General features: G+C 43.3%; 1 protein-coding gene across 1 annotated transcript in view; it reads left to right on the top strand.

The window, feature by feature from the left end:
* Positions 1-23,777, top strand: part of CISD1 (CDGSH iron sulfur domain 1) — a 67,311-nt gene extending 43,534 nt beyond the window's left edge. The window contains exon 3 of the mRNA XM_086921936.1: positions 23,352-23,777. Coding sequence (XP_086778062.1) covers positions 23,352-23,435 — 84 coding nt within the window. The 3' untranslated portion in view covers positions 23,436-23,777. The remainder of the gene's footprint in view (positions 1-23,351) is intronic.
* Positions 23,778-24,352: the final 575 nt, after the last annotated feature.

A 24,352-nucleotide genomic window follows, 5' to 3' on the forward strand; every position in this document is an offset into this window, starting at 1 on the left:
CTGTAATACAGGTATTTAACAGCAAGATTTAGGAGCTGTATATGTCTATTTAGTAATCTATTTTCACTTCTAAATAATTAAAGTTAAATGGCGGAGAAAGTTGGTTTCCGCAGTGAGAAAGTTAGTGGAGTATACAATAAATATGAATCGTATATGAAACTATTTTTTTAAGATTTTGAAATGGTCATTATGTAGGCACCTTCTTTTTTTATGATGCTTAATAAGTGTTAAGATGATCAATGTTTTAATTTAAAATTATGACATCAGAACATTCGAAAAACCTGTTACACAATTAGAGATTGTCCCTTACTGCAGTTTTTATTTTTATTTTTGTTAGAATACTTGCAAAATACATTCGTACCGGCAGAGGGCGCCCACCTGTTGCTTTAAGCGACGAAGGAAGGTTTCATAAAAAGATTAGAAATGCATCGGAGGGAGCAGAAAGAAAGCAAGAGCAAATGCATTACCACTGGTTGTATTTTTTTTGGCAGCCCAAGGTTAAAACTTAAATATCATTCTACTCGTTTTTGGAATTTGAAAACGTAACATTTTCGCTCTGAGATTTCCTTAACCGGGAGTGAGTTCTAGAAAAACGTCTTCCCGTCCTGTAGATACCCGGCACTGAAATATACTTGTTTTAACTAAAGGCCGTCGCATTGTGCACTCTCGCTCTCCTTGTAATATGGCCGTTTTACCTGCTTGTTAGGGCAACATGTGGCCCGCCCTCGGATCATGTCTCGGGCAATTGTATTTGGATGTCTGATCTTTCTTGTGTGTAGGGATCTTACTTCGTAGAATGTCTTATTTCCAGGGACATCTTAAGGATTTTAGTGGCCCTGGGCCAAACATATTTTGGGGGCCCCTATTAGGAACACCTTTAGATTTATGATCCAATACCCACTTCTTTCATGCCTTCTTTGGCCAGGTCACTGCCACTGCTCAGGCATAATAGTATACATTCTAAACGTGTTTCCAGCAAATAATGTGTGCGTTTTTAATACTGTCATATAGCAGCAGCTCACTGATATTACTGCTAAATAATCTCTGCGACCCACTGCCATTTCTCATGTGAGACCTTGTTTTGATCTAAAAGGAAATGTTTTCATGAGTGTTGTATGGTGTTGAAAAACAAAAACCCATTTCTCTGCAAAATATCTGTAACGGACTCCCATACATTACCCTTATTAAAAATGAATGAAAGGAAAATTGAATTTAGAAAAATCTTTGTTTAAAAAGTAATTCAAGGTCATCAGAGCAGGACAGTGTGGAGAACAGAGCTGGATCTATGAGGGGCCCCACTGAAAGGCTGGGGCCCTGGGCCAGAGCCAACTGTGCCCATGTCTTAATACGTCTCTGCTTAGTTCTTTGACTGGGGCCCTGGGCCAGAGCCAACTGTGCCCATGTCTTAATACGTCTCTGCTTAGTTCTTTGACGCTTGTTTGTCGCTGTGGCTTCCAGAGAATCCTACAGGTCTGGATGTATGATCAGACGGGATGTTTCAAGGTGTACGATTGGGGCGGGCTACTAATCAGCCGTTCCCCCCGATTCCTGGTTAGTGTTCTAACGGTACATTTGTTTTCACGAAACTGTGATCATATCCCAGTTTCCATTAATACAAGCAGCCTGTAATGTTAGAGTTAAATGAACGACTTGTGCCGAAGTACCACTCTTGATGTGCAAATTCCCCGAGTCATTTTAAGCTTTTCAGAAATGTTCAAATGAATACTATGGGGGCTTATCTTCTGACTCACCTGCTTCATGCTTTGCATGTCCATATGCAGCAATCACAATCCCATGAATCTCCTTATTCGACAGATATTCATTGGCCTTGGACTGTGAAGGGCCCCTTGAAGGATGGGGTGCTCCGTGCCGCTGGGTTTGCAGGGGCCTGCGTTACGCCCTGTGTCCAGCAGCAGAATGACAACAAGCATTTGCAATGCAATAGGTCTCGCCAGCGCTTTAAGTGGGATGCAAAAACTGTGAGGGGGGGCAATGTCATTAGGGGCGTGGCTTAACACACAGAAGTAAAAATCTGTGCTTAGCATAGTGTGCCGCCCGACTCATATTTTGCTGTTTCTGTCATTGAAAACTAGTAATATCATACATACAAGTCAGGAAAATGGTTGTTAGTTGTGTACGATAAATAAGCAGCAACTGTGGCTTGGCTTATATAATATTGAAAACGCTTCCACTTAAAGCCCTGGTGACACCAGGACAATGTTGCAGCTCCTGAGATTTAAGAAGAGAAGGGAAATCCAGAGAGAAAATTACTCTCTTTAGGTTTAAATCTTTTTTTATTGCGTTTCATAAACAAGAAAAAAAACAACATTGCCGTACATACGTATTCTCTAGGGCGAATCAGGCTTCTGATTAAAAACGTGTAGAGAGAGAATCAGCATTGCTACAATTCCAAATACAGAAAAAATGAAACTTATTCTACCCTCCCTTACCCCCCCCCCTTTCCCCAGCCCTCGTCCACTGACCAAAGTGTCAATGCAAGACAGGTCTACGCCGCACCTCGCGACTGGGCTTCCTGGGACTCTACCGATGGGGGAGCAGAAAGGCGCAGCAAGCAGAGATATCTTGAACATGTAAGCTCACAGAACTCAGAGGCCAACAGAGTGTGGAATGGCTGCCAAAGATCTTCAAAGTGGAACCATTCCCAGCTAGTGTGAGGGTTATCTTCTCCATCCCCAAGACCTGCACAGGCGCTGCAACCAACCCGTAAATGTGGGAGTGCGACTGGTCTGCCAGTGAAGTAGGATGTTTTGTGTAGCGGAACCCAGAGCTATTGCAATCTAGCGGCCAGCCTAGACCTGAGCAGGTATAAATTACTTTCTTTAACCCCTTTCACGCGGGGCTAATTCCCCCGGGGTGCGGGGGGAGAGGGGGCCGCGTGCCGTGACGACTCCGCCCACTCCCATGGAATGCCCGCGCAGGAGGGGAAATAGCCCCACGTGGGCGTTCCGAGGCAGTTATGACGAGCTCAGCTCACTCATGAGCACAGCTCCACTGTGCCTCATGACGAGCTGAGCTCGTCATAAGCGTCGAAGAGGTTAAAGGATTTCCCTTCCCCTACAACGCTCACCCTGCATGACGTCATGCCGTAACTTCTCCACAAGTGAGAAGTGAGCTGTTTGAGCATACGCACATCGATGTGCAAGCAGTCACTGCAGTCCGGAAAAAAAACGGACCGACTGTGCCAGGGCACAAAACACAGCCTGATAGAGACCCGTTTCATGGCCCCCTGTAAAATACTACCGGTCCTCCGCAAGGATGAGACCCTGCCCATTTAAAGCTCTGGATCTTGCATTTAGGAGAGTTTGACCTATTGGCATTGTAAATGACAATGCCTTTTATTTATGTGTTGCTTTTAAAACCAATAAATAAAAGGCTTTGTTATTTACAATGCCAATATCTTAACCAATTGCAAATGCGAGACCTATTGCATTGCAAATGCCAGCACCCGTGCTATATAAAATTTAAAAAAGTGGTAGGAGAGAGCGTCTGTTTGAGAAAATGGTGCTCAGAGGCTGTAATTAAAGCCTACCGAGTAACAACACATGTAACAGGAGTGGCCTCATGGGAGGTTACAAAATGAGACCAGGCGGTACTAAGGAGAGACTACTAAGGCTATTTACCAATGAAAAGCCACAACTTACAGTGGACAATGACACAAGCCAATGAAAAGTAGGGGCGGGAAGTGGGCAGAGCTTCACGTCCCTACCTGAACACACCATGCTTGCCTGGCAGAGCAGAGCATTCGCTGCCCAGGCTCGACCTAAAAAACTTTTGAAAACTGAAATGCACAGAAGCAATTCGCCCTCCTGTATGACCCTGCATTAAAGGCGTGTTCAAAATGCGCAGTTGAAAATAACATGTCCCACAGGTATCTCGCAAGTGTTTATATCTAATCTATTTACAGATAAAGGCAACTGTGGTAAGTCAAACTTGGATGTTTTTTCCATTTTCTAAAAACGGATGGGGAGAGCGACTGCAAAAAAAATTTTCGTTTGCACTGTGCAATAAAAACATATATTGCCAAAATAGGCCAAATATAATAACTAAGTGAGACAATACGAAATATGAATCATTAGCAAAATGTCATGAAAGGTGTCGTAGTGGAATCGGGCAAACTGAACAAGAGTTCTTATGTTCAATTTTGAGATAACATGCTTTGATTTATACATTTTTCGATTGTGTTTGATAAAACTGGATTGAGATTAACGTGGCGACAGGTTTCAGACTCTTATTGAAGCTAAGAGATGAAAATTCTGATCACACTAATAAGCTCCTAATTTCAGGCAGGAGCGAAAGGTTGTATTGTTTTTCATTAATTTTTCATACATAATATACGCATACATTTTATTCTCTAACGTAGTCAAAAGTGTTGTACAGCTGTGTAGACCCAGTGTTCAGAATCTATAACCAAAATAAGTTGTTCTTGTTGCATTAGTTGCAAAACATGCTATGGTGTTGGGCAGGAAGAATGTGATCCAGAGTTCTTACTGAAAAGACTTAGCTGATGAGACTGCTGTGTATGATTCATCTAAATCCGTGCTTCTCAACCTTTTCAACCTGCAGCCCATATGCAGCTAGTTGTATGTCTTTTAGAACTATATCATAAAATGGCTTAATGTGAACCATGATTATTAGCTTGCCCAATACCATGCTTGCTGCACAAAACATGAAATCTATTCAGATCAATAGTTTTCACCCGGAGTGGCTGATTCAACACTATGTTGTAGGGAGGATCTTGGTTGCTTCCCTTTTCGATTCTTTTTCACAAAAACCCTCCCAGTTCACGTAAAGATATAAGGTTTACCTTGAATCCTAGTTTTCAAGATGAGAGTATACTATTGCATAGACGACGCAGGCTTCTCTTCACTGTCTTAAAGGTGTGTCTACCTCCCTAAACCCCCTGTGTGAATGAAGTCTGTGTATAAGTAAGTAAATGATCTTCATATGTGACTGAGCCCTTCACACGAGCTATCTTAATCACTATTTCCCAGTCTCTATAATTAAGAAGACTGGTTATTTATTATTGGTCTTCGTGGGGCTCAGAGCAGTGGCCTTTGATGTAGAGTGCAATGCGCATGTTAGACAATGAAAGGGGCAGAGATGTTGGATCTGCCAAACATGTCTTCAAAAAGAGTCTCCTCAAACCAGTAGAAGTCGACCCCGCCATTGCATAGTTTAACAGACTATTTCTTTGAGATCATTCCTCCAAATCGCACATTTTTACTTTTATGATGTCAAGTTCTTTCTCCATCTTCAGACGTTTTTCATTTCTGGTGAGTGAGTCATCTTCAATGTTCAGTAAGTGGTGTTTTGTGTGTGTTTGTGTGTTTTATGCAGATGATGAGGACAATGGTTCATTATATGGTGTGGTTGTTCGACCTCATTGTGTAATGAATTCCCAATTCCATATCCGGTCCAGTCACGTTTGAAAAACCTTAGCTCCGTCCTGGGTAGCTGTGGGTCAGAGCAATCCGGCTTTATCAAATGAGCAATTGTAAAGTATTAAAACGTACGAAAATTGTTGAATAAGAGGGAACACAACACAATAACACAATAGACATCCATCTCCAATTTATAAAAATAGGTTTTATTTTTTTCCTTTAAATAGACCCCTAATGACAAAAATCCACCAGGGAGTTCCACAGATACGAATCTTTAATTAACCAGTAACTCACAGCTTTTCACTCCATGCAATAAATCATTTAAATCTACGGCGACTCACAGTTTAGGGTTAGCCACAGCAGGTCTTCAAAACCTCTCCAAATGCACACTTGTAGTACCCAACTCAGATAGCGAGTTAGTCTTGGGGTCCAGTCAGGACTAGTTGAACAGTTACCAGTTAAATCGGTGTCCAGTCCAGTTCCAGGTCCTATAGGCTAACCACCATGGAAGCCAATGGAGTGGTCCTGATGCAAGGGATGCAGGATGCTGAAGATGCTCAAGGATGCTCAGCTCATGTGGACAGTGTGGGGTGAGCCTCCTGTGGCTTACCATTTGTCCACAAACCAAGGGGAGGTGGGGCAACTTTCTGCTCTGGGCGCAATGTCCCACAAAGTCTGGGTGAAATCCAGCACATGTGCTGGGAGACCAATCTTCCCTCCGATGACTCTTGCAGGTCCAGCAGACTCAGGTGGAACTTTTTAGGGTCAGGAATCTGTCTCCCAAGCTGCACCTTGGCGTCCATCAGTGGTCAGAATTTTTGGCACTGAATTCTCAAAGGTGGAGGTCTCTCAGCTTTTATACCCCTCTAGTTTTAACAGGGAGTCAGCCAACTGAATCCTGGGGCCATCTGCTCACAACATACCATATGCTACATATCTTCCCCTTTATGGAAAAAAAATAGAAAGAGAAAGAGAAAAAAAACCAAAACTAATAAAATATAAATTAATTGTACTGTTCCGGTTTCTTAACACATCTGCCAAAATAAGATTTCACACAAGAAGATGAATTGGCAGTGTTTGACATATCATTATCATCATTGACATTACAAGAAACAACATCACAAGGCAAGTTGAAACTATTTTCTTCTGCATTGTCATAGCACCAAAAAGAACTACGAGGATTTGACACAGGATAAACATCCTGGGTAGTAGACATGCATATCATTAGAATGAGCTAAAGCTAAACGCCTAATGTGCCATTTTTCACCATTTTCTAAAGTCACAGAATTATGATGAATTTTCACAATCTTTTTTGGAATACTAAACATGCTATGACCCTTAGGTACCTTCTTAGCTCTTATAATAAAAACCCACTGAACCATGTTTAGTATTGTAATACATTTTGTTCTTGAATTGCGAGCAAGCTAAATTAGATCTTACATCATCCAAATCACAAACAGACATTTCATTTAGTTTCATCCAACCTTGATTAGTCTTGGAAAACGGTATCCTTCACCTCATGAGAGAAAAAAAGGACTATTTCCCAAAGAAGAATGAGGTGTTACCCTATAAGCCAACAACGTTTTTTTCAGTTCACTTTCCCAAGAAAATTTTGATTTAATACACAATCGCAAAGTACTCTTAATGACTCTATTAGGTCTTTCCACAGTGCCATTACTGGAAGGATGATAAAGTAGAGTTAACTTGTATTTAATACCATCAGATGTGAGAAACTTTAACATTTCTTTAGATTTGAACTGTACTCCGTTGTCCGTTATTATGGAAGCAGGACAACCTTCTTGTAAAAATATACAGTCTAAGAAGTTGATTACATTCTTACTGTCTACTTTGTCAACAACCTTTAGTTCAAACCATCTAGAAAATAAATCAATAAGTACAATAATATACTTTAAAGTACCATCAAACCAGTTGATAGGGCCCAATAGGTCTAAAGCTAATTCTTCCCTTGGAAGAATTGGGGAATGCACAATGCCTAAGGGTGGATTCAAGGTTTTCTTGGATTTATCAGACATCTCACAATTTATGCGCGATCTAACAACTTTCTCAATATTGTCAATCCCAGGCCACCAATATTGGTCTCTAACCCTAGATTTAGTGTGAGAAATACCGGGATGACCTTCGTGAGATAACTGTATATTTGTTCCCTTAAGGACACAGGAGGAATAATTTTGTCACCCCTGAGAAGTAAATGATCAGAGATTGAAAGTTCATCTCTGACTTCCCAAAAACCTCTTAAATCATCATGCTGATTTTTTTTTTTTACAAAAATTGTTCCAACCATGTATGAATTTTGATTTAACATCCGCTAAGATACTGTCTTCAGAATCCGCTTTTACCCATTGTTCTTGAGAAATGCTGTTAATGAAACCATCATTGGGTAAAACATTAGCAACAGAAAAATCATTCCAAGAACTACAATCCGATTCTATAAGGGGTAAAGAAAGTCTACTGAGACAGTCTGCAATAACATTCTTGGCTCCAGAAACATAACGAATTTCAAATAAAAAATCTTGCAAGCGCATGGAAAGGCTTGCAATTCTAGCAGTGGCTTTGTTGTGACCTTCTGTAGTGAGTAATTTTGTAAGAGATTTGTGGTCACTTCTGACGCAGAACCTTTTACCCTACAAACATTTTCTAAAATGTTCTAGACTCCAAACTACAGCTAAAGTTTCCCTTTCTATCACAGAATACTTTTCTTCTGTAGGAGACAAAGATCTAGATGCAAATGCAATAACGACTTCTTGATTGTTATCTGAAATTTGAGTTAAAACTGCCCCATGACCTTTGGAGCGGGCGTCTGTAGTTACAAATGTATGGGCATAAGGATTAAAACCTTGAAGATTGGGAGCATTACAAATAGCTTTTTTTTATCATGATAAAAGCTTGTTGACATTCTTCAGACCAAGTAAAATTGACTTTATTTTTCAAGACATTTCTCATAGGATGAGTCTTCTCAGAAAAATTACTCACAAATTTTAAATAAAATTCAGCTAAACCAAAAAATGTCCTTAAATCATCCTTAGACTTGGGAGGAGGAGCATCTAATATGGCTCTTACCAATTTAGTATTGGGTCTACTACCTTATTCACTTTTCTTGTGCCCTAAATAGACAATACTATTCTCAGAAAATCTGCTTTTGGAAATTTCAGCAGTAAAAACCTTTGTTATCAAGAACACTTAACACTTTTCTCAATCTGGAATCATGTTGGTGAGAATTGTTGCCCATAATAGGAATATCATCTTGGAAAAAAATGATACCCTGCATATCACCAAAAAGTTGTGACATTAAACGCTGAAAAACTGCAGCCGCAGAAGCCAACCCAAATGGCATGCAGCGAAAGCTAAAACACCCAAAAGGAGTACAAAACGCTGTTAAATCATGGCTTGAATGGTGTAGAGAAACTTGGTGATATGCTATAGAGAAGTCCAATGTAGAAAAATATTTTACACCCCGAGTTAATGACAACATTTCATCGATTCTTGGTAAAGGATACTGATCGACAATAATATTATCATTAAGGCTTCTTAGGTCAACACATAAGCGGATTTTTCCGTTGGCCCGTCTAGCTATAACCGATCGAGAAATACATTCTGCAGCTTCTACTGGTTCGATAATGCCACTTACTTGCAATTTTAATAATTCTTTTTTTACTTTTTAAAATGATGGGCACATTACGCACTTTGTGTACTTTAGGAACTGCATTACTTTTTAACCTGATGCAATGAGAAAAACCTTTTAATTTACCAATTCTTCCTGAAAAAACATAGGGAAACTTTTTGAGAACCCAATTCTTGGTTCTCTCTCTTTCACAGGCAACAAGAACCCGTTCTGGGCTGTTGGGATCAAGTATAATATGTAATGCTCTTTAATCCTTCCAACCCAAAACTGAAGGGCCATCAGAAGCAACATAAAGTTTACATACAGCAGTATGATCTTTGAACTCAAATACTAAGGAACGGTAACCTAACATATCAATCTTATCATCTGTGAAACTTTCAGGAAGAACCTCAGTAGGTTCTAAATGTGGACCTAATTCATTAATTAATTCCTTATCCCAAACACTCTTAGCAATAATAGTGAAAGGGGAACCGGAATCTGCAGCAATCTGTAAAGGAATCCCTCCAAATTTTACAATACATAGAGGTTTACTCCTATCATTATTATTGATGTTTAAAACAACATTGCATTGTTTGTTTTCTTTGAAGTTATGCGCTGAATTACAAGCATCAGTCATAATCTGATGAATCAGTATCTGTAACGCAGGTAACCTTTGGTCTTTTACTAGGTTTTCTTTTGCATACTTTAGCAAAATGTCCTAAAACTCCACATTGTGAACACTTTATGGATCTTGCTGGACATTTCTCAAAACCAGTGTTGTGTGATTTTTGTCATCACAACGATCACAAGCAAAAGTAGAAATATCACTTTGGTTAATTCTTGGTTTTGAAGAAGTCTTATTATTAATTCTTTGCTTTGGAAATTCTTATTATTTCTTTTTGAGAATTCCTTTCCTTTTTTGGCATCTAAAATTGTAGTAACTGTAGGAGTAGGTTCAACTTGTTCGGAAAAAGCCTTAGAACTTCTATCAGAAAATTCTGCTTTTTTAACTAGAGCAATGACATCTGTAAGACTGGACTCACCTTCAATCCAGTCTATCCTGAATGCCCTTATTTTTTGTACAAACAACCACTTGGTCCCGAATAAGTTCATCATGTCAAACACAAAATCTGCAAGACAAAGCTAACATTTTTAATTAAGAAACATATTCCTCTACAGATTCATGTTGAAGCTGTTTTCTTTTGAAAAATGCGCGTCTCATTACTTCTTTACAAACCGTGGGAGAGTAATGTTCAGTTAAATCTAAGATAGCAGTTTTTTAAAAATGTCACTATCACCAGATCTTTCCGGTTTTTGCATTTGATTGTAAACTCTTAAACCTTCAGGGCCAAGGCTGTGTAAAAGCATTCTTTTTTTTCTTTCTGGAGATAAAATACCAACATTGTCTTCCAAAGTAGCTATATAATTGAGAAAATGCTCCTTCTATTCTGTCCAATTAATAATTGGCTCACCGGGGGCAGTGAGGAATTCTTTAGGAGTACTTAAGTTAATATTAATTCAAGGAGTTGAAGTTGAAGAACTTGTTGAAGCATTGGTATCCATGGCAAATACGAATCAAAATGCCAAAAAAAATATAATAAATTAGTAAATAAGACTTACTTGGAATGAATCTATAATTAAAATTGAAAAAACTGTAGTATCCACTGAAATATTGGAGTAGACTTGGAATCCAACACTTGTAGAAGTAAATAAGCAACACCAGACATGCTCAATGAATAAGCAGAAACAACTTGAATAAAATTAAAGATGGCGCCACGCACGCCGCGTCGGGTTACGTTGCGTGACCTTTGAAGTCACGATTGCTTTCGTAAAGTTGTGCGCAAAGACGTTGCCTGACGTTTGAAGTCACAAACTGAAGGCTTGGTGCTGGAACGTTGTTGCCATGTAATCTCCGTGATCCGCGCTGGTAACTGCGGATAAACACAACAAGGAACGCGTGGCAGATTAAAGGTCAGAGCAACCGTAAGGTAAGGATTCAAAATAAACAAACGGTGGTGAATATGGTAGATGCGTATAGGTAAGGAATACTCAAAGTACTCACTTGCTGCTTCTTCAATTGCTGCTTCCTGAATGGTGGTTCATGGTAAACTCAAGGTTATGCAGGAGTGATTTCTTTGTGAAAACAAGGAGAAGCTGATGCAAAAATTTGAGTTCCAGAAAAAAATCAAATTGAAGTGAAGTTTAAAAAAAAAAAAATACAAAGAATAATCCGATCCCAAATGTTGCCAATTAAATGTAGTATTCAATTAAACTGCAGCTCCATTATATTCAAAATAATAAGGTTTATTCATGTAGAAGTAATGAGCACATCTGGTCAGGTCGGCTGGCAGAACAGATTGTCCAGCTACATTCCAGACCAACTACAAAATGAAACATAGAACAGTAAACACATTCAAATAACTACACTAATAAAGCGATACACTTAAAGTTATACACTTTCCCCACAATATACCATATGCTACAGTATTTCAGCCTGATGCGAGCCTGAGATGTTGATAAAGGTAGAGTTGACAGGTGTTTGAAGAGGGTACATTGCGCTTTTGCCACCTGAATATTCTCACAGGCGTACCTTAGAGAGGACATATATTATACTTTGATTGCCTTAAGTAGAGGTTTTAAAGAGGGTCCTGATAAGTTGTTGGCTAGTTTCAGGAATGTGTGAATCATTTCATTTTGTTTCCTCTGCTTGGTTGGAAAGGATTGGAAACCTTTGATGGTAAACCATAAGTGCAGGTGTATTTAGGAATCTGCACATTGGATGGTCTTGTTTATGCACCAGCTTGCTCTTTCTGCTTAGCCTAATATCAATGTGCAAAACATTGAACTTTTTATTTATTTTACACTTACGTGGTTGGCAGCACAGTAATATTTGAGCTGGTACAGTAAACGCTATAAGGCAATTCTTGTTTGATTAAAAAGAAAATTACTGAGTCTTCTGCATACATTTGGAGCTGGCTTGGCATTCCACCATGTTTTGGAGGGCAGGCTCTGTTGTTATGCAGGTTAGGGGCCATGTCCGTCACATAGAGGTTACATATTAGCTGGGTGAGAACGCCTCTCGCTGAAGGAATTTTACTGGTAAGCAATGAACCATCCCCCATTTTGACTCAGACCTATGTCTCCTTGTATAATGCCTGAGGGACCATCTGAAGAGTGAAATTCTTCCGGTTTGTGCCATAGTTTGTTACAATCTATTGTGTCGAACGCGGTTCCAATATAGATCAAACACAAAAATACGTCCGGAGACGAGTGTGCCAAGTGCCTTTTAACAAGCATTGAGAGGGCCATACTATTATCAAGTGTGCCATGACTATCTCAGAAGCCAGTTTGGTACCACGTAATGAGCTTTCAACGTCTGTCCAGAGTGTTAGATCTTTTCCAGGGCAAAGCCCTATTTTAAAAATATGTGCCAGGGCAGTGTTACCCCTAGTGCTCAGTTTGTAAAACATTAAGTTCCATGGCCCAACATTTTGTTCAAAAACCCACAGCCAGAGCTATTTAATTTCGGTGTGCTAGATATCAAAACTGTGTAGTTGTCATTCAGCTTCATGCCTCTTTAATCCACCACCAGGCACCTCCAGCCACTTTAACTCATTCTTTCAGGTTCCTGCTTTGTCCCTTGAGTTTTCTTCCAACTTTATCTTCCTACTTCTTTCCCCTAATGTGTTTTTCTCTCTCTTGCTCAGGGTCAAAGTCTGACTGAGGAGGAAAAATAAGTGCTGGTCCCCAAAAATGAGTGCAGTGGGCCTCACCTGCAACCAATGTCTCAAGTGAAGCCCTGGCTATCCCTCTTGTGGGCTGGGGTTGTTCACTGCAGATTACAAAAGGTGTGCACAGGCGGAAGGGTCCATAAAGACACACAAAATGTGCTGCAAAATGCACCTATATGCTCCTTAACTTTCAACGTTTTTAAGGAGAGAATACCCCGGTAGCCTCTTGAAATAGCTGGACTAGTGTGCTTCACTCGATAAATCCAATACGGGCCATGCATTTACACCCCCACCATTTTTAAATTGTACCAGCCACCACTGTATTCTTCATCATCATGAGTCTAAAATCATAGTGCTGTAAAATATATTTATACAGTGGCAGCAGTACTTGAGTCCGTTTTCCAAGGTCAAGTTGCAGTACTGCATTTGTGAGGCTTTCTCAGAAGAATATATTAATTTCCAGTTCATCAGTTTCTAATACCACCAAAGATTTCAAAGATAGGAGCAAGATAATTAAATTAACAATTTAGGTAGAATGGCAATATGGAGCTCAAATGTAGCCTAACAAATAGGAAAACCAAAATGCATTGCTTATTAAGAATCCATAAATATTCACAGAAATACGGTTATTTCTTGTCTTCTTTAGTCTTTATTCAAATTTTCCAATTCTATAATGATCATTATTCCTTATAACGTATTTTAATTCATTCAAGTGTTACAATATACTGTCAACAAATGTTTCGTGGTCACTTGCTTCCTTAGGACTTATTATTTGTATTTCTCGGTAAAAGTAGTTACTGACAATATTATAACCAACATGTCTTTCTATTATTTCATCTTTCCACTAACTCCGTTTTTTTAATAGTTTTTCATTGTCTCAGTGATTTTATTTGAATAGTACGTAGTCCATCTCACAGATATTGTGCAGTTTAGTGTGGCTGGAGAATCTCCATTACATCTCATTCATGAAAAGGTTTGTTGTTGCTTTGATCTTAGAAAATAATCAATAACTTTTGCTTAGTTATTGTACAATTCTTTTCAAAGCTTATACAAATGCATTTTCCGATGGTGATGAGTTTCATTCTCTGCTTTGAAATATTGAGTGATATCTGTTACAACTAGAGCTGCATGTAAAATATATATTTTTCACCACCTTGAAGACAAAAGTTGTAAAAGTTTGTAAAACCAAAATGTAAAAATCAGAATATATTACCTGCTATGTTTTAGATTCTCAAAGGACAGTATGGTCAATTCAATTTAAAAAACTTTTTGTTAGGTTTCATGTGATAAAACCATAAAAGCATGAGATAAAAACACAGGCTAAAATATGATACGTACAATCCAAACTGGAGCCTTCCCGGTTTAAACATGTTATATACAGTTAAAAAAAATATGTAAGCACTTAAAAATATATAATTGCCAAATCACCACAAACACACATAAAATACCTGCTATAGAAAAAACTCTAGATGGTACCACAAAACGCCTTGCAATTAACCAAGTTACTCGTTAAACAGGCTTGTGGAGCAAGGTAAAGTGTATTGTGCCGGGAATAGTGACAAGGATCTGGCCTGTTGGTTACAACTCGCCTTAAGCCTGATTGCGGATTAAAAAAAATTAAGCACATAAAAGACAGTATTTGAAGGAGACTAGATCCGGCAAAAAGTATTTTGCCACAGCATCCCTGCGCGCCTGGGGGACGGCATCACTCGACTCTGCCCCTGCGTTGTCCGTGCACGTGACATCAGTGAGGTCAGATAAGTCCCACCTCGGCGCGCCTACTTCAGTTGTTTCCTTTTCCACGTGCAGCGCAGATCCGGATCGTGCTCTAGGCCGGTTTAGGCCTTTCCCTTTACGCTATTGCGTGTGTGTGGGGACAGTGTGCAAATGCCTTCGGGCTTGTGGACGCCTGATGTCGGCTACAGATCCTCACCCCATCTGCTTGTGGTGTTTGGGGGAACACCGCAACTCCACTGATTGTGAGGCGTGCCAGCAGATATGAAACCGAAGTCCCGGCGGAGCACCGGATGAAACTTCTCTCAGCTCGCATATCCAGGTCGGCGTCATCACCCTGCCTGGCCCCTGCAGAGGGTTCATGAACCCACTAATTCTCTCGTCAACATCGTCCCTCTCCCAGGTCGCAAAAGCGTCACTCACCTGTTGGTAAGTGTTGCAGGTTGTACCCGATGGTCGGTTCCTGCCCTGTTGGGGGCACGGGCTCTCCGCCGGTGGTACGACCCCGCGTGTCATCCCCTTATCCGCCGTTTCCCGGTGTGGGGGCGACTAGAGCCCAGATGGAGACATATGTGGCGGCTTTTCAAGTCTCGCTGGCTTCTCCTCCTCCTCTTTCCCATCCTGGGACATCAGCTGATCCCTTGCAGTGTGCAGGGCCCTCCATGGTGTTGCTGGGGGATCCGGCCCTAGCAGGCCCAGATCCAGGTACGGAGGATATTGTGCTGTTGGGGTGCGGCCCTTCAGGGGTTCCTCCTTCGGACCAAGGCCCCTCTGCTTCGCCGCAAACTCCTGCGGGAGTCCCTATGGTGTCGCAGGAGGTCGTCTGGGCTCGGGACGCACCACCCCTGAGGTCCTCTGGACAGGCAGCGATCTTGTCTGAGGCCGAGGTGATGCCGCTTCAGCGCCGGCAGCTGCTGACCCTGGCGGCACCATAGGGGTCGGCGGTCAGGGGTTGAGGCTGGTGGGGGACTCCTAGTCCTTCCCCGGGTCCCCCTTGTCCCCCCATGCAGGGGGCTGCCTCCTCAGAGGTCTGACCGGCGCCTTTCTGGCGACACTCCTTTGCCGCCCTGGCTCTGGCCTAGCGCTGGTCTCCTGCGCTGTGACGGAGCCTGCCCTGGCGTCTACCTCGGCGCCGGACAACGATGTCCTGCCTCAGATTGCGGAGTCTATGGCGCCAGGTCAAAGTCAGGTCGTTGACTCCTCTTCGGACGCCTCCTCTTCTCCAGAGGTTCGGCGCTTGCTGGTTTCATCCTCGCCGGAGACGGGCCGACACATTGTGGCTTCTTCCCCGACGTCGTCTAAGGGCAGCTCCACGGCGTCTTCGCAGGGGGAGCCGAGAGTCCCCCACTCATCGGTCCCTCTTCCTTCTTTTCGGTCCTGGCCCTTCCTTCCTCCGGCTGGCTTGGGGGAAGGCCGCCTTAGCTTGCAGCCATCGCCTACCGAGCTGCTTTCCGCTCCGTGGGGACCTACGGAGGCGGGTGCGACCTTCGCTCGCACTGTTTCCCCGACTGCGGGAATTTTGCGCATGGGTGATCAAGCTACCCATTTCCCTGCTGCTCATCTTCTGGAGTTTCTTCATCAGGGCTCTGGTGGTAGGAAGCTGTTACTTCCCTTCAAGGGTTGACTCCATTCTTCTCTTTTGGGGACTTGGGGGCATTCCGCCACGGGGGACACAGTCCCCCAATACCGTCTGCACCGCCGCGTGATCCGGTGTATCTTCCCCATCACTCCTCTACCAGACGCCCACTTGTGCAGAATGCTTTTCCCTCTCTGCCACCCTGTTATCTTCCCCGTCACAGGAGGCACGCTGGCTGGACTCCTGGGGGCGCAATATGTTCGCCTCAACCAGTGCGGCTCTGCGGGCCCTTAACACGCTGTGTGTTTTGGCTAGGGCCACCTCTTGCTTGTGGGACTCGGCGGATCCTTATGTCTGCCGCTTCTCAGGAGGGTGCCTGTGGTGGTTTGAGGCACCATGTGTTGGATGGCCGGGAGCTGGCGGCGTTTTTTCTTCGCTCCACTCTGGACATCTTGGAGGTGCTGGGTCGTGTCATGGGTTCTTCGGTTGCCCTTCGTCTCCATACCTGGCTTCTGGACAGTGTGTTCCCGGAGAACATTCGGCAACGGCTGGTGCACCTTCCTTTCGATGGTGCTCTTTTGTTCCACGCCCCTGTGGACTTGGCCATTCAGAGGTTCTTGGCGGGGCTTCGTCGTCCTCCTCCTTCTCCCGCTCATTGACCTGTGAGTTGATCTGGTTCATGGAAGTATTCTTCCGTTGGGGCGGATCGCCCCAGTTGTGTGTTCTGTGTGCTTCGTGGCCACTCGAGTCCTTGTTAGGACTGTGGTTCGATTGGCCGGCCCTTCTTCTCTGCTTGTTTTTGCTTTGGGCTTTGTACACCATGCTGGCCCTAAGACTAGGCCTGCTGTTTTTTCTCTTTGGCTGCTTGACAAGTCTTCTGCGGGTTTTTCCGCAAGTATTTTCTGTTGTCCTCTGCCCCGGACGTTGGTCCCAAGAGGTTCTCATGTTTTGGGACGTAACATGCCCTATGTGGGGCAGTGGTAGCTGTTATATAGCTCTGTTATGCGCTTGGTAGCTGTGATCGCCTTCAGGCCTCTGTTCTCCGTGGCGTTAAGGTATGTTGCAGTTGCAATCCTCTTGCTGATGGCTTGAGTGGCGCCCTGGTATGTCCTTCGCCAGGGTCACTGCGCGGTTCGCCTCGTTTGGCCTGCTGTCCGCGGCCGGGCGTCTTGTCTCTGCCTGGTTCCACTTCTTTATGAGCTATGGGTGCGGACTCCTCAATGGAGTGTGTCCGGACCCTTCTTGCTCTCGGTCTTCGGCTGGTGTCTTGCTTGCCCTGAGCGCATCCTTCCGCTGTGCTCTCGGCGTCTGGCTGCACTTGCTGGTGCTGACCTACTGTTTTTCTGCACCATTGTGCCTTCCTGGCGATTTGGTGGGACAGTCATCCTTGCCTTGTCCGCTCCTTCCAGTGGGCCTTGCACTCAGTTCTACCTCTCCTCCCTGTGGGATGAGATGGTCCCGGAGTTCTTGTTCCCTTTCAGGTGCAGTCTGTCCCTGCGGGTCGCTGGACGGTTCTTCCTGGGTGACCTTGAGCTGCCCCTGTTTGGCTTCCGTCTGCTTATTGCGGACAGCGCCGTTCTGTTTGGTCTTTGCCTTCTGGCTGAGTTAGGCTTGGTGGCCCTCTTCACTGGGTGTGTTTCCAGTGCGGGGAGGCTTGCCTTTGCTCTGCCTCTTCTTCTTGGAGTCTCTAGGTTGTTATTCTCCTTCAGTGCTCCTCTTCCTTGCCTTGGGTGGTGGTTTTGTTGCCTTGTATGGGCATGGGGTGCTTTGGCCTCCTTTCGCCTTGCCTTGTTTCCTCCGCTGAGTGAGGACGGGCTACCTCCTTCTCTTCTCTTTTCCCGCATCCCCTTCGGGGTTCGTGGTCTTCTGCTTGCGGGGGTTCCCCTTGCCTGAGGGATAAGGCTCCTCGTCCTGTCTTTGCGACTCGGCCCCTGTGGGATCCTCTGTTATGACCAGGCTGGTGGCCTTCTCGCGCAGACCCTCCTTCTCCCTGGGTATGGCTAGGGTATCTATTTTACGTGAATGAATCTGCAGCTAGGAGTCTCTATCAGATGTCCGAGTTACTTACCTTCGGTAACGATGTATCTGGTTTAGACTATTCTAGCCGCAGATTCCTTCACGACCCGCCCTTCCTACCCATTCTGCGATGACCCTTTGACTTGGTCTTCTGCATTCGCCTCCCTGTGGGTGGCTATGTCTTCAGTGCCTGCATTTTGTTGCTCTTTTCTGGCAGGATGTTCGTCCTGTTTATTTGTTCCTTCCTTCCCTTTTGGCGCTTTGAAGAATCGGTTTGTAGGTACTTCTGTGCCTTTGTGTTCTAGTTGTCCCAGGTTAGGGCCGAACACTCCCCCCCCCCCCCCCCCCCCCCGCCCCCCCTCTCCTTCTCTTGCCCCTTTAATTGCTAGGGGTCCTGGCCCCTCTGCTATCCTCTAAGTTGTGTTCTTTTGGTTGAGCCTCTTCCCTTGTTCCTTATAGGGGCTGTCACATTTTGTGTTGGGGCTGTCTGGGAGTCTAGTCGTGCCTTGTTTGTCCCAGACTGGTTCCCCTTCATTGTAATTGGTTGTGGTCCTGTTATGTGTTTCCATGATACTTTTCATGTGTTCTTGACTCCAGGGGGGGCTATCTTTGTGATGGCAGGGTTACTGTTCAGGGCTATGCTCTGTTCTTTATTCTTTTCCCTGCCTGGGGTACTGCATTGTTTGACACTGCTCCTATGGTCTTGTTCCCCACCATCCCTTTTTTTTTTTCGCACACTGTTCCTATACTCTCACAGTTTTGTCTAATGTCTCCGCTTTGTGGTGTGGAAAAGTTCTCCGAAGAAAACTGATGTAGGCGCACCGGGTGGGACTTATCTGACCTCGCTGACGTCACGTGCGCGGACGAAGCAGGGGCGGAGTCGTGTGATGCCGCCCCCCCCCCGGCGCGCAGGGATGCTGTGGCAAAAATATTTTTTGCTGGTGCCAGTCTCACGCCTAGGGATAATTCTACGTGAAGGAATCTGAGGGTAGAATAGTCTCTACCAGATGCATCGTTATTCGAAGGTAAGTAACTTGTGCGTTACCAGTCAACATTTGAAGGAATATAAAAGTGGGCTGTTCTTGTCTAAAATTGGCTTGTTTCAAAATAGGAATAAAAAGGATTTTCTAGGTGCATCATAAAATGGGCAAATCATTGTGAAATGAACCCTGCCTTGCAGAGATGTACCATTGCAGCCGCAGGAAGGAAGAGTTTGCCCTTTGTTCTGACCCCTGGGACGGGCAAGAAGAAGATGGAAAAGATTGAACCAGAACCTGGTCAGGAGAAAATGGTTGTATGAGTTTGTGAACCCCAGCAAGTACAGCTCCACCATCAGTGCCGTCCTTAACATGATGAAGCGAGGTACGCTGGGCTTCAGAAGCTCTTTTCCTCCCTTGCCATGATCTGACGTCCAAGGAAGGTTGTCTTAATGAGGGCCAGATCTATCTTGTATATTGCGTCGAGGTTGGATAAAAGATCTCCTCTTGCCAGACTGATGAGGCTCCTTTAAACATATTTGAGTCCTGGTACCCTGGGTGCGTGATCAAAAGCCAGACAATCTTTTACGATTGCTCTATTTAGATAGGTCCCCTTCCCAGCCCAGATATTTAACCAGAGACACACCGGGCGAAAAGCTATCAGGTCAGAGATGTAGGCATGCCTGGCTCTTCTCTTCATGAGCAGTGAGGGAGGGAGTACCCTAAGGGACGGATAAAAGACGGCTTAGGAATTTGTTTTCCACAATTTGGGTATCGTTTGTATCAGCGTACCCCCAGATTTCACTGCCATAAAGAGCCTTTGAGGTTCACTTGGTCCTGTAGACCTTAAGAAGGGCCCCCGCCGATCTTTTCCCCAGTCTAGCAGCAAAATTACAAATGGCTACAGTCTTCCTAGTGAGGTAATTTCTCTGGCGGGTGAGTTGGGACTCCCAATTCATTTTTGTCATCTAAGAATAACCCCAAATAGACCACGCTCAATTTAGGAATCTGGGTAAGCCCTACACTGAAAGTGTATGGCCTACTGGGACGTGCCCCTACTTGCATAATATATGACTGCAGGTTAATGATCATCAGATTCATGTCCCCCATAAATTGTGCGAAGGAGGTTATAAGCGCTTGCGAAACCCGTTTGGTCCTGGCCATCAGGACAGCGTCATCTGCATATAGCAAGACTGGGAGACCCCGCCGTCCTGCCTGAGGGAAGTCTGGCTTGGTCTCCAAGAGGGTTATCTCCAGGTTGTTAATGTAGAGGTTGAAAAAAACCAGGGCCAGAATGCAACCCTGATGGACTCCGCCCCTAGCGGCAAACAAGTGTGATACATTCAGGTCGGCCGAATAACACGCCGCCTTAGTGTCTCAATGGAAGTATTGTAGGAAGGAGACTATATCCCTGTCCATCCCTTGAGAAAGCAGGATCTGCCACAGTTTGCCTCTGCTCACACAATCGAATGCGGAAGACTGGTCCATAAAGGCCAGAAAGATGGTACCAGAGCGGGCTACTGTGTACTTAGACAAGATCAGAAAGAGATTTAGACATTGATCTGTCATGGAGCAGCCAGGGTGGAAACCGTATTGGGCATCCGACAGGATGTTATTGTCAAGAGCCCAAGACTATAACCTGCCCAGCAGGATCTGCCCTACCACTTTGACCACGGAGTCGAACAGGGATATAGGCCTAAAACAAACAGTACTGTCCCTGTTCCCCTTTTCAAAAACCGAGACGAATATGTAGGTGACCCAAGAGGCAGGAGGGCCAGACCGCGTGGCTGCATTAATTACAAAGGAAAGCAATGGTGCCCAGAACTCCACATCCGACAGCTAAAGATCAGGAGGAATTCCGTGGGGTACCAGGGCCTTATTACGCGTCATGCCAGTAATGTCTTGCCTTGCTTCTTCCGTTTAAATGTAGTTGTTTTTTCTGTTCTCCCCTCCAGTAGTAAAAACTGTGTTGAAGCACCCTTAAACATTCCCTCAACATAGCTGGCCTATCATTCTCTGTAATATGTGTGTCTAGGACATTTGCGGCCTCTACTCCCAAAAAAGCTATTAATAATGGTCCAAAACTCGGCACTACACTTAATAGTTGTTGCTTCTATAAGCGTACCCCAAGCTTCCTCCTTCAGATCCTCCCTACGCTTGCTGAGGGCTATCTTATATTGCTTCCTTCGAATTTTAACTAGGGAGCTGTTCCTGGGGAGGGCATGCAATGCTATTCTGAGCCTCCTAGCAGCAAGTGAGCATTCTGGATTAAACCATCTAGGTGCCCTTTCCTGTTGGACTTTGGGTGCAGGGAATGTTAATAGTGATCCGACAGAACGGGAGATGGATTTGAAGGCGCGGTTGATGGACTCGTCCGGCTCTGCCTCCGCGTCCCGACAAATCTCGTTCTGTCACTTCACTAAGAGGGACTCAAACAGGGAGCCTGGGACAATCTGCACCCATTTGTGCCTTCTACCTCCATCAGTGGGCTAAAGTACTCCTCCTCCACTACTCCTCCTTTTCAGACCCAATATAGGCCAGTTAGCTTTAGTACACAGCGGATTATGATCCTTGTGGATATTGGCTAGCTGAAAAGTCAGAAATCAAGTAAAAAAGAGGGGTGTGAACTAGAATTAACCCGATAAAGGAGGTTTCACGACCTGGCCCTTTAAAGGTGGGAATTAGCTTCCTCCTATCTGAATCCAATTATTCCATAGTGTTTTGCAGGTCAAGATCACAAACTAGGGAGTTTAGTTTGCCCCCTGTCCACTATGTTCAAAATGCGCATCAGCAGCGTGACGGCAGGGGGAGCACTCAATACCTCCGAGAGACCCTGCAGCCTTAGGTCCCCACAAGGATGAACGTTCAAATCACCCAATAAGACTATATTACAGGTGTTACGGAGGAGGCATTAAAATTTGTCAGGAAAGTGCCTCATCGGGTGACGTTACAAACCTTGGGAAGATGTAGCATTATGTAAGTTCAAGAGTAGCAATCTACACAACCCTAGAGAATAATGAGGCCTGAAGGCTTTGGTTGTCCGTATTCATGTCAAGCCCCTTATCCTGAGTGACACATAGACTGGAGGCCCCTTCGGTCGACCAGCCCTTGAAGGTGTTATGGGTCTATTAAACAACTTGTAGCCTTCCCAAAACAAAAGTTGTCGACGGTTCAGGTCTCCTGCAGGCACATAATGTCATACTTGTGGATAAAACACAGCCAATCTAGATCTGTAAACTTACTGGCCAGGCTGACTATATTCCAGGAGATGAGATTGCAAGAGTTAGTGTCCTGGTCATGACCGCTGGAGTATAGTCAATATTTCATAAGTCCAGTTAATTGTATTTCAGGTTTTCAAAGAATAGCAAATCCCAGTTCTAACAGTGCTTAACATTCCCAGGGTTATAGAACAGCGTGAAAAATATTACAAAACCCCCAAAAAAGCCTACTACGTTGTTTAAGTGCAATTAAACACTTTATAATCAGCTTCTATCTAAACCAACACTTGTGTTTGTATAATCCAAACCTGGGCTGCTAATCTGTCACTCATGTTTGATGATGCGATGGCCTGCATTCTTTGAGCATCAGTCACAGTCTGCAAATGGAGATGAGCCATGGTTTAGTTTTCCTAGGCACAGCGTGAGTGCAAAAAGGCAATCCAAAATTTCCAGCGTTGCGACATTCCATAATGCCATTATTATAATGTTTTGAGACCCCTATAATTGAGTGGTATGTACACTAGCTGTTGTTATTATGGCCTTTTTAGTTAACTATTTAATACTGAAAGATGTAATTTTAAGTAGAACTATTTTTTCATTTTGTTTTTATATTTTGCATTAATTATTTAATACATCAAATGGGTTATCATCATTACTATAACGATCTTAATAAAGGCTGTGTAATTTCAGCTTTCAACATATGGTTCAATTTGATTGCAAAAGGGTGGGGGATTATTTATTTCTATTCTGGTGGCCTCTGCAGTGTGAATGTGCAGGATTTTGTATGAAATGTCATCTTATTGTCATGATCACGTAGGTCAAAACAAGTGAATTTAAATAGTTGGGAATATTCGTTACCTTGTATGGAAACTAAATTGTTTCCAAGTAATTGTCATGTTCAGCACTTTAAAGAGGCAATGAGACAAGGCAGTGGCCTTATGCAGGTCTTCTAGTAAGTAACTACAAATAAAGTTTAGCTGTCTATGCCTTTCAGTCCTTGCAGTATTTGAATAGTAGCGCTCCATGTAAAAATAAATTCTTTAATTCAAGTTCTTGCTTTCTGTTTCTTTTCCCTTAGTTTCCATTTTGTGATGGCTCTCACACTAAACACAATGAAGATACTGGGGACAATGTGGGACCTTTGATTGTGAAGAAGAAATAGTGCTGAGTAGTGCTGTTAGAGGCCATGGAACGGAATCCAAATCATGGTTATTCTTCCATCCTTTCAACATGATGAATAAAAGCCACTCTAATTCTTTTGCGCCGAAGTTCATGGAATACTTTGCGCTTTTGTCTGTGTATATTATCGCCTTTGTCTTATTTGTTAAAACACTATGATGCTCATATTTGTATTTTTTGGAGAATATCTGGTATAAATGTATTTTCTGCTATGTCACCAATAGTTTTCATTAATAAATTGACAATGAACATGACCGTAAAATGAGGATATTGGAATGTAACCTGAGATGTACAATGAACTATTAAATTAATTTGGAGATCTGAATAGTTGTGCTTAAGTTGTCTTTAATAGTTTGTAAGTGGAAAATGCATTATTACACTAGATTTAAAAAAAACTGGAAAACAATAGTTAGTAGATGGCATTATCTGGACGTTCTAGACTTGATTGTAGAAGCTGTATTGTAAAACTAAGATGGCGCAAATCCACAAGAGAGGTAGAGCGAATTACAAAACCAACATTAGTCCGTATCATTGAGCAGTCTGGATCATTGAGAAAGCAGTCTACAATAATCTAATAACCGCAACAGCAAAATATTGTAATTTTTCAAAATGTACAGTAATTAATTTAGTTGAATCACTTGCCTTCAAGATCACCATCCACCAACCAGCATTTCGTGTGTCTCCTGGACTTTGTTAAAAAAATTGCAATCCTTTAGGAGAAATTAGTTAACAACTTAGATTAATCATTGCCACCCATGCTACACTGATGTCAGTTTCTTTTATTGCTCTTCTTCAGACCTCAATCTGAAGCTCTGCTCTTTCTATTTCTTTACTTGTGGGAAAGTTTTCCCTCAAATGTTTCAAGTGTGCAAGTGATGTCACACCCTAAGATAATAGGGT

Source organism: Lissotriton vulgaris, chromosome 5 (assembly GCF_964263255.1).
Source record: "Lissotriton vulgaris chromosome 5, aLisVul1.2, whole genome shotgun sequence".
NCBI lineage: Eukaryota > Metazoa > Chordata > Amphibia > Caudata > Salamandridae > Lissotriton > Lissotriton vulgaris.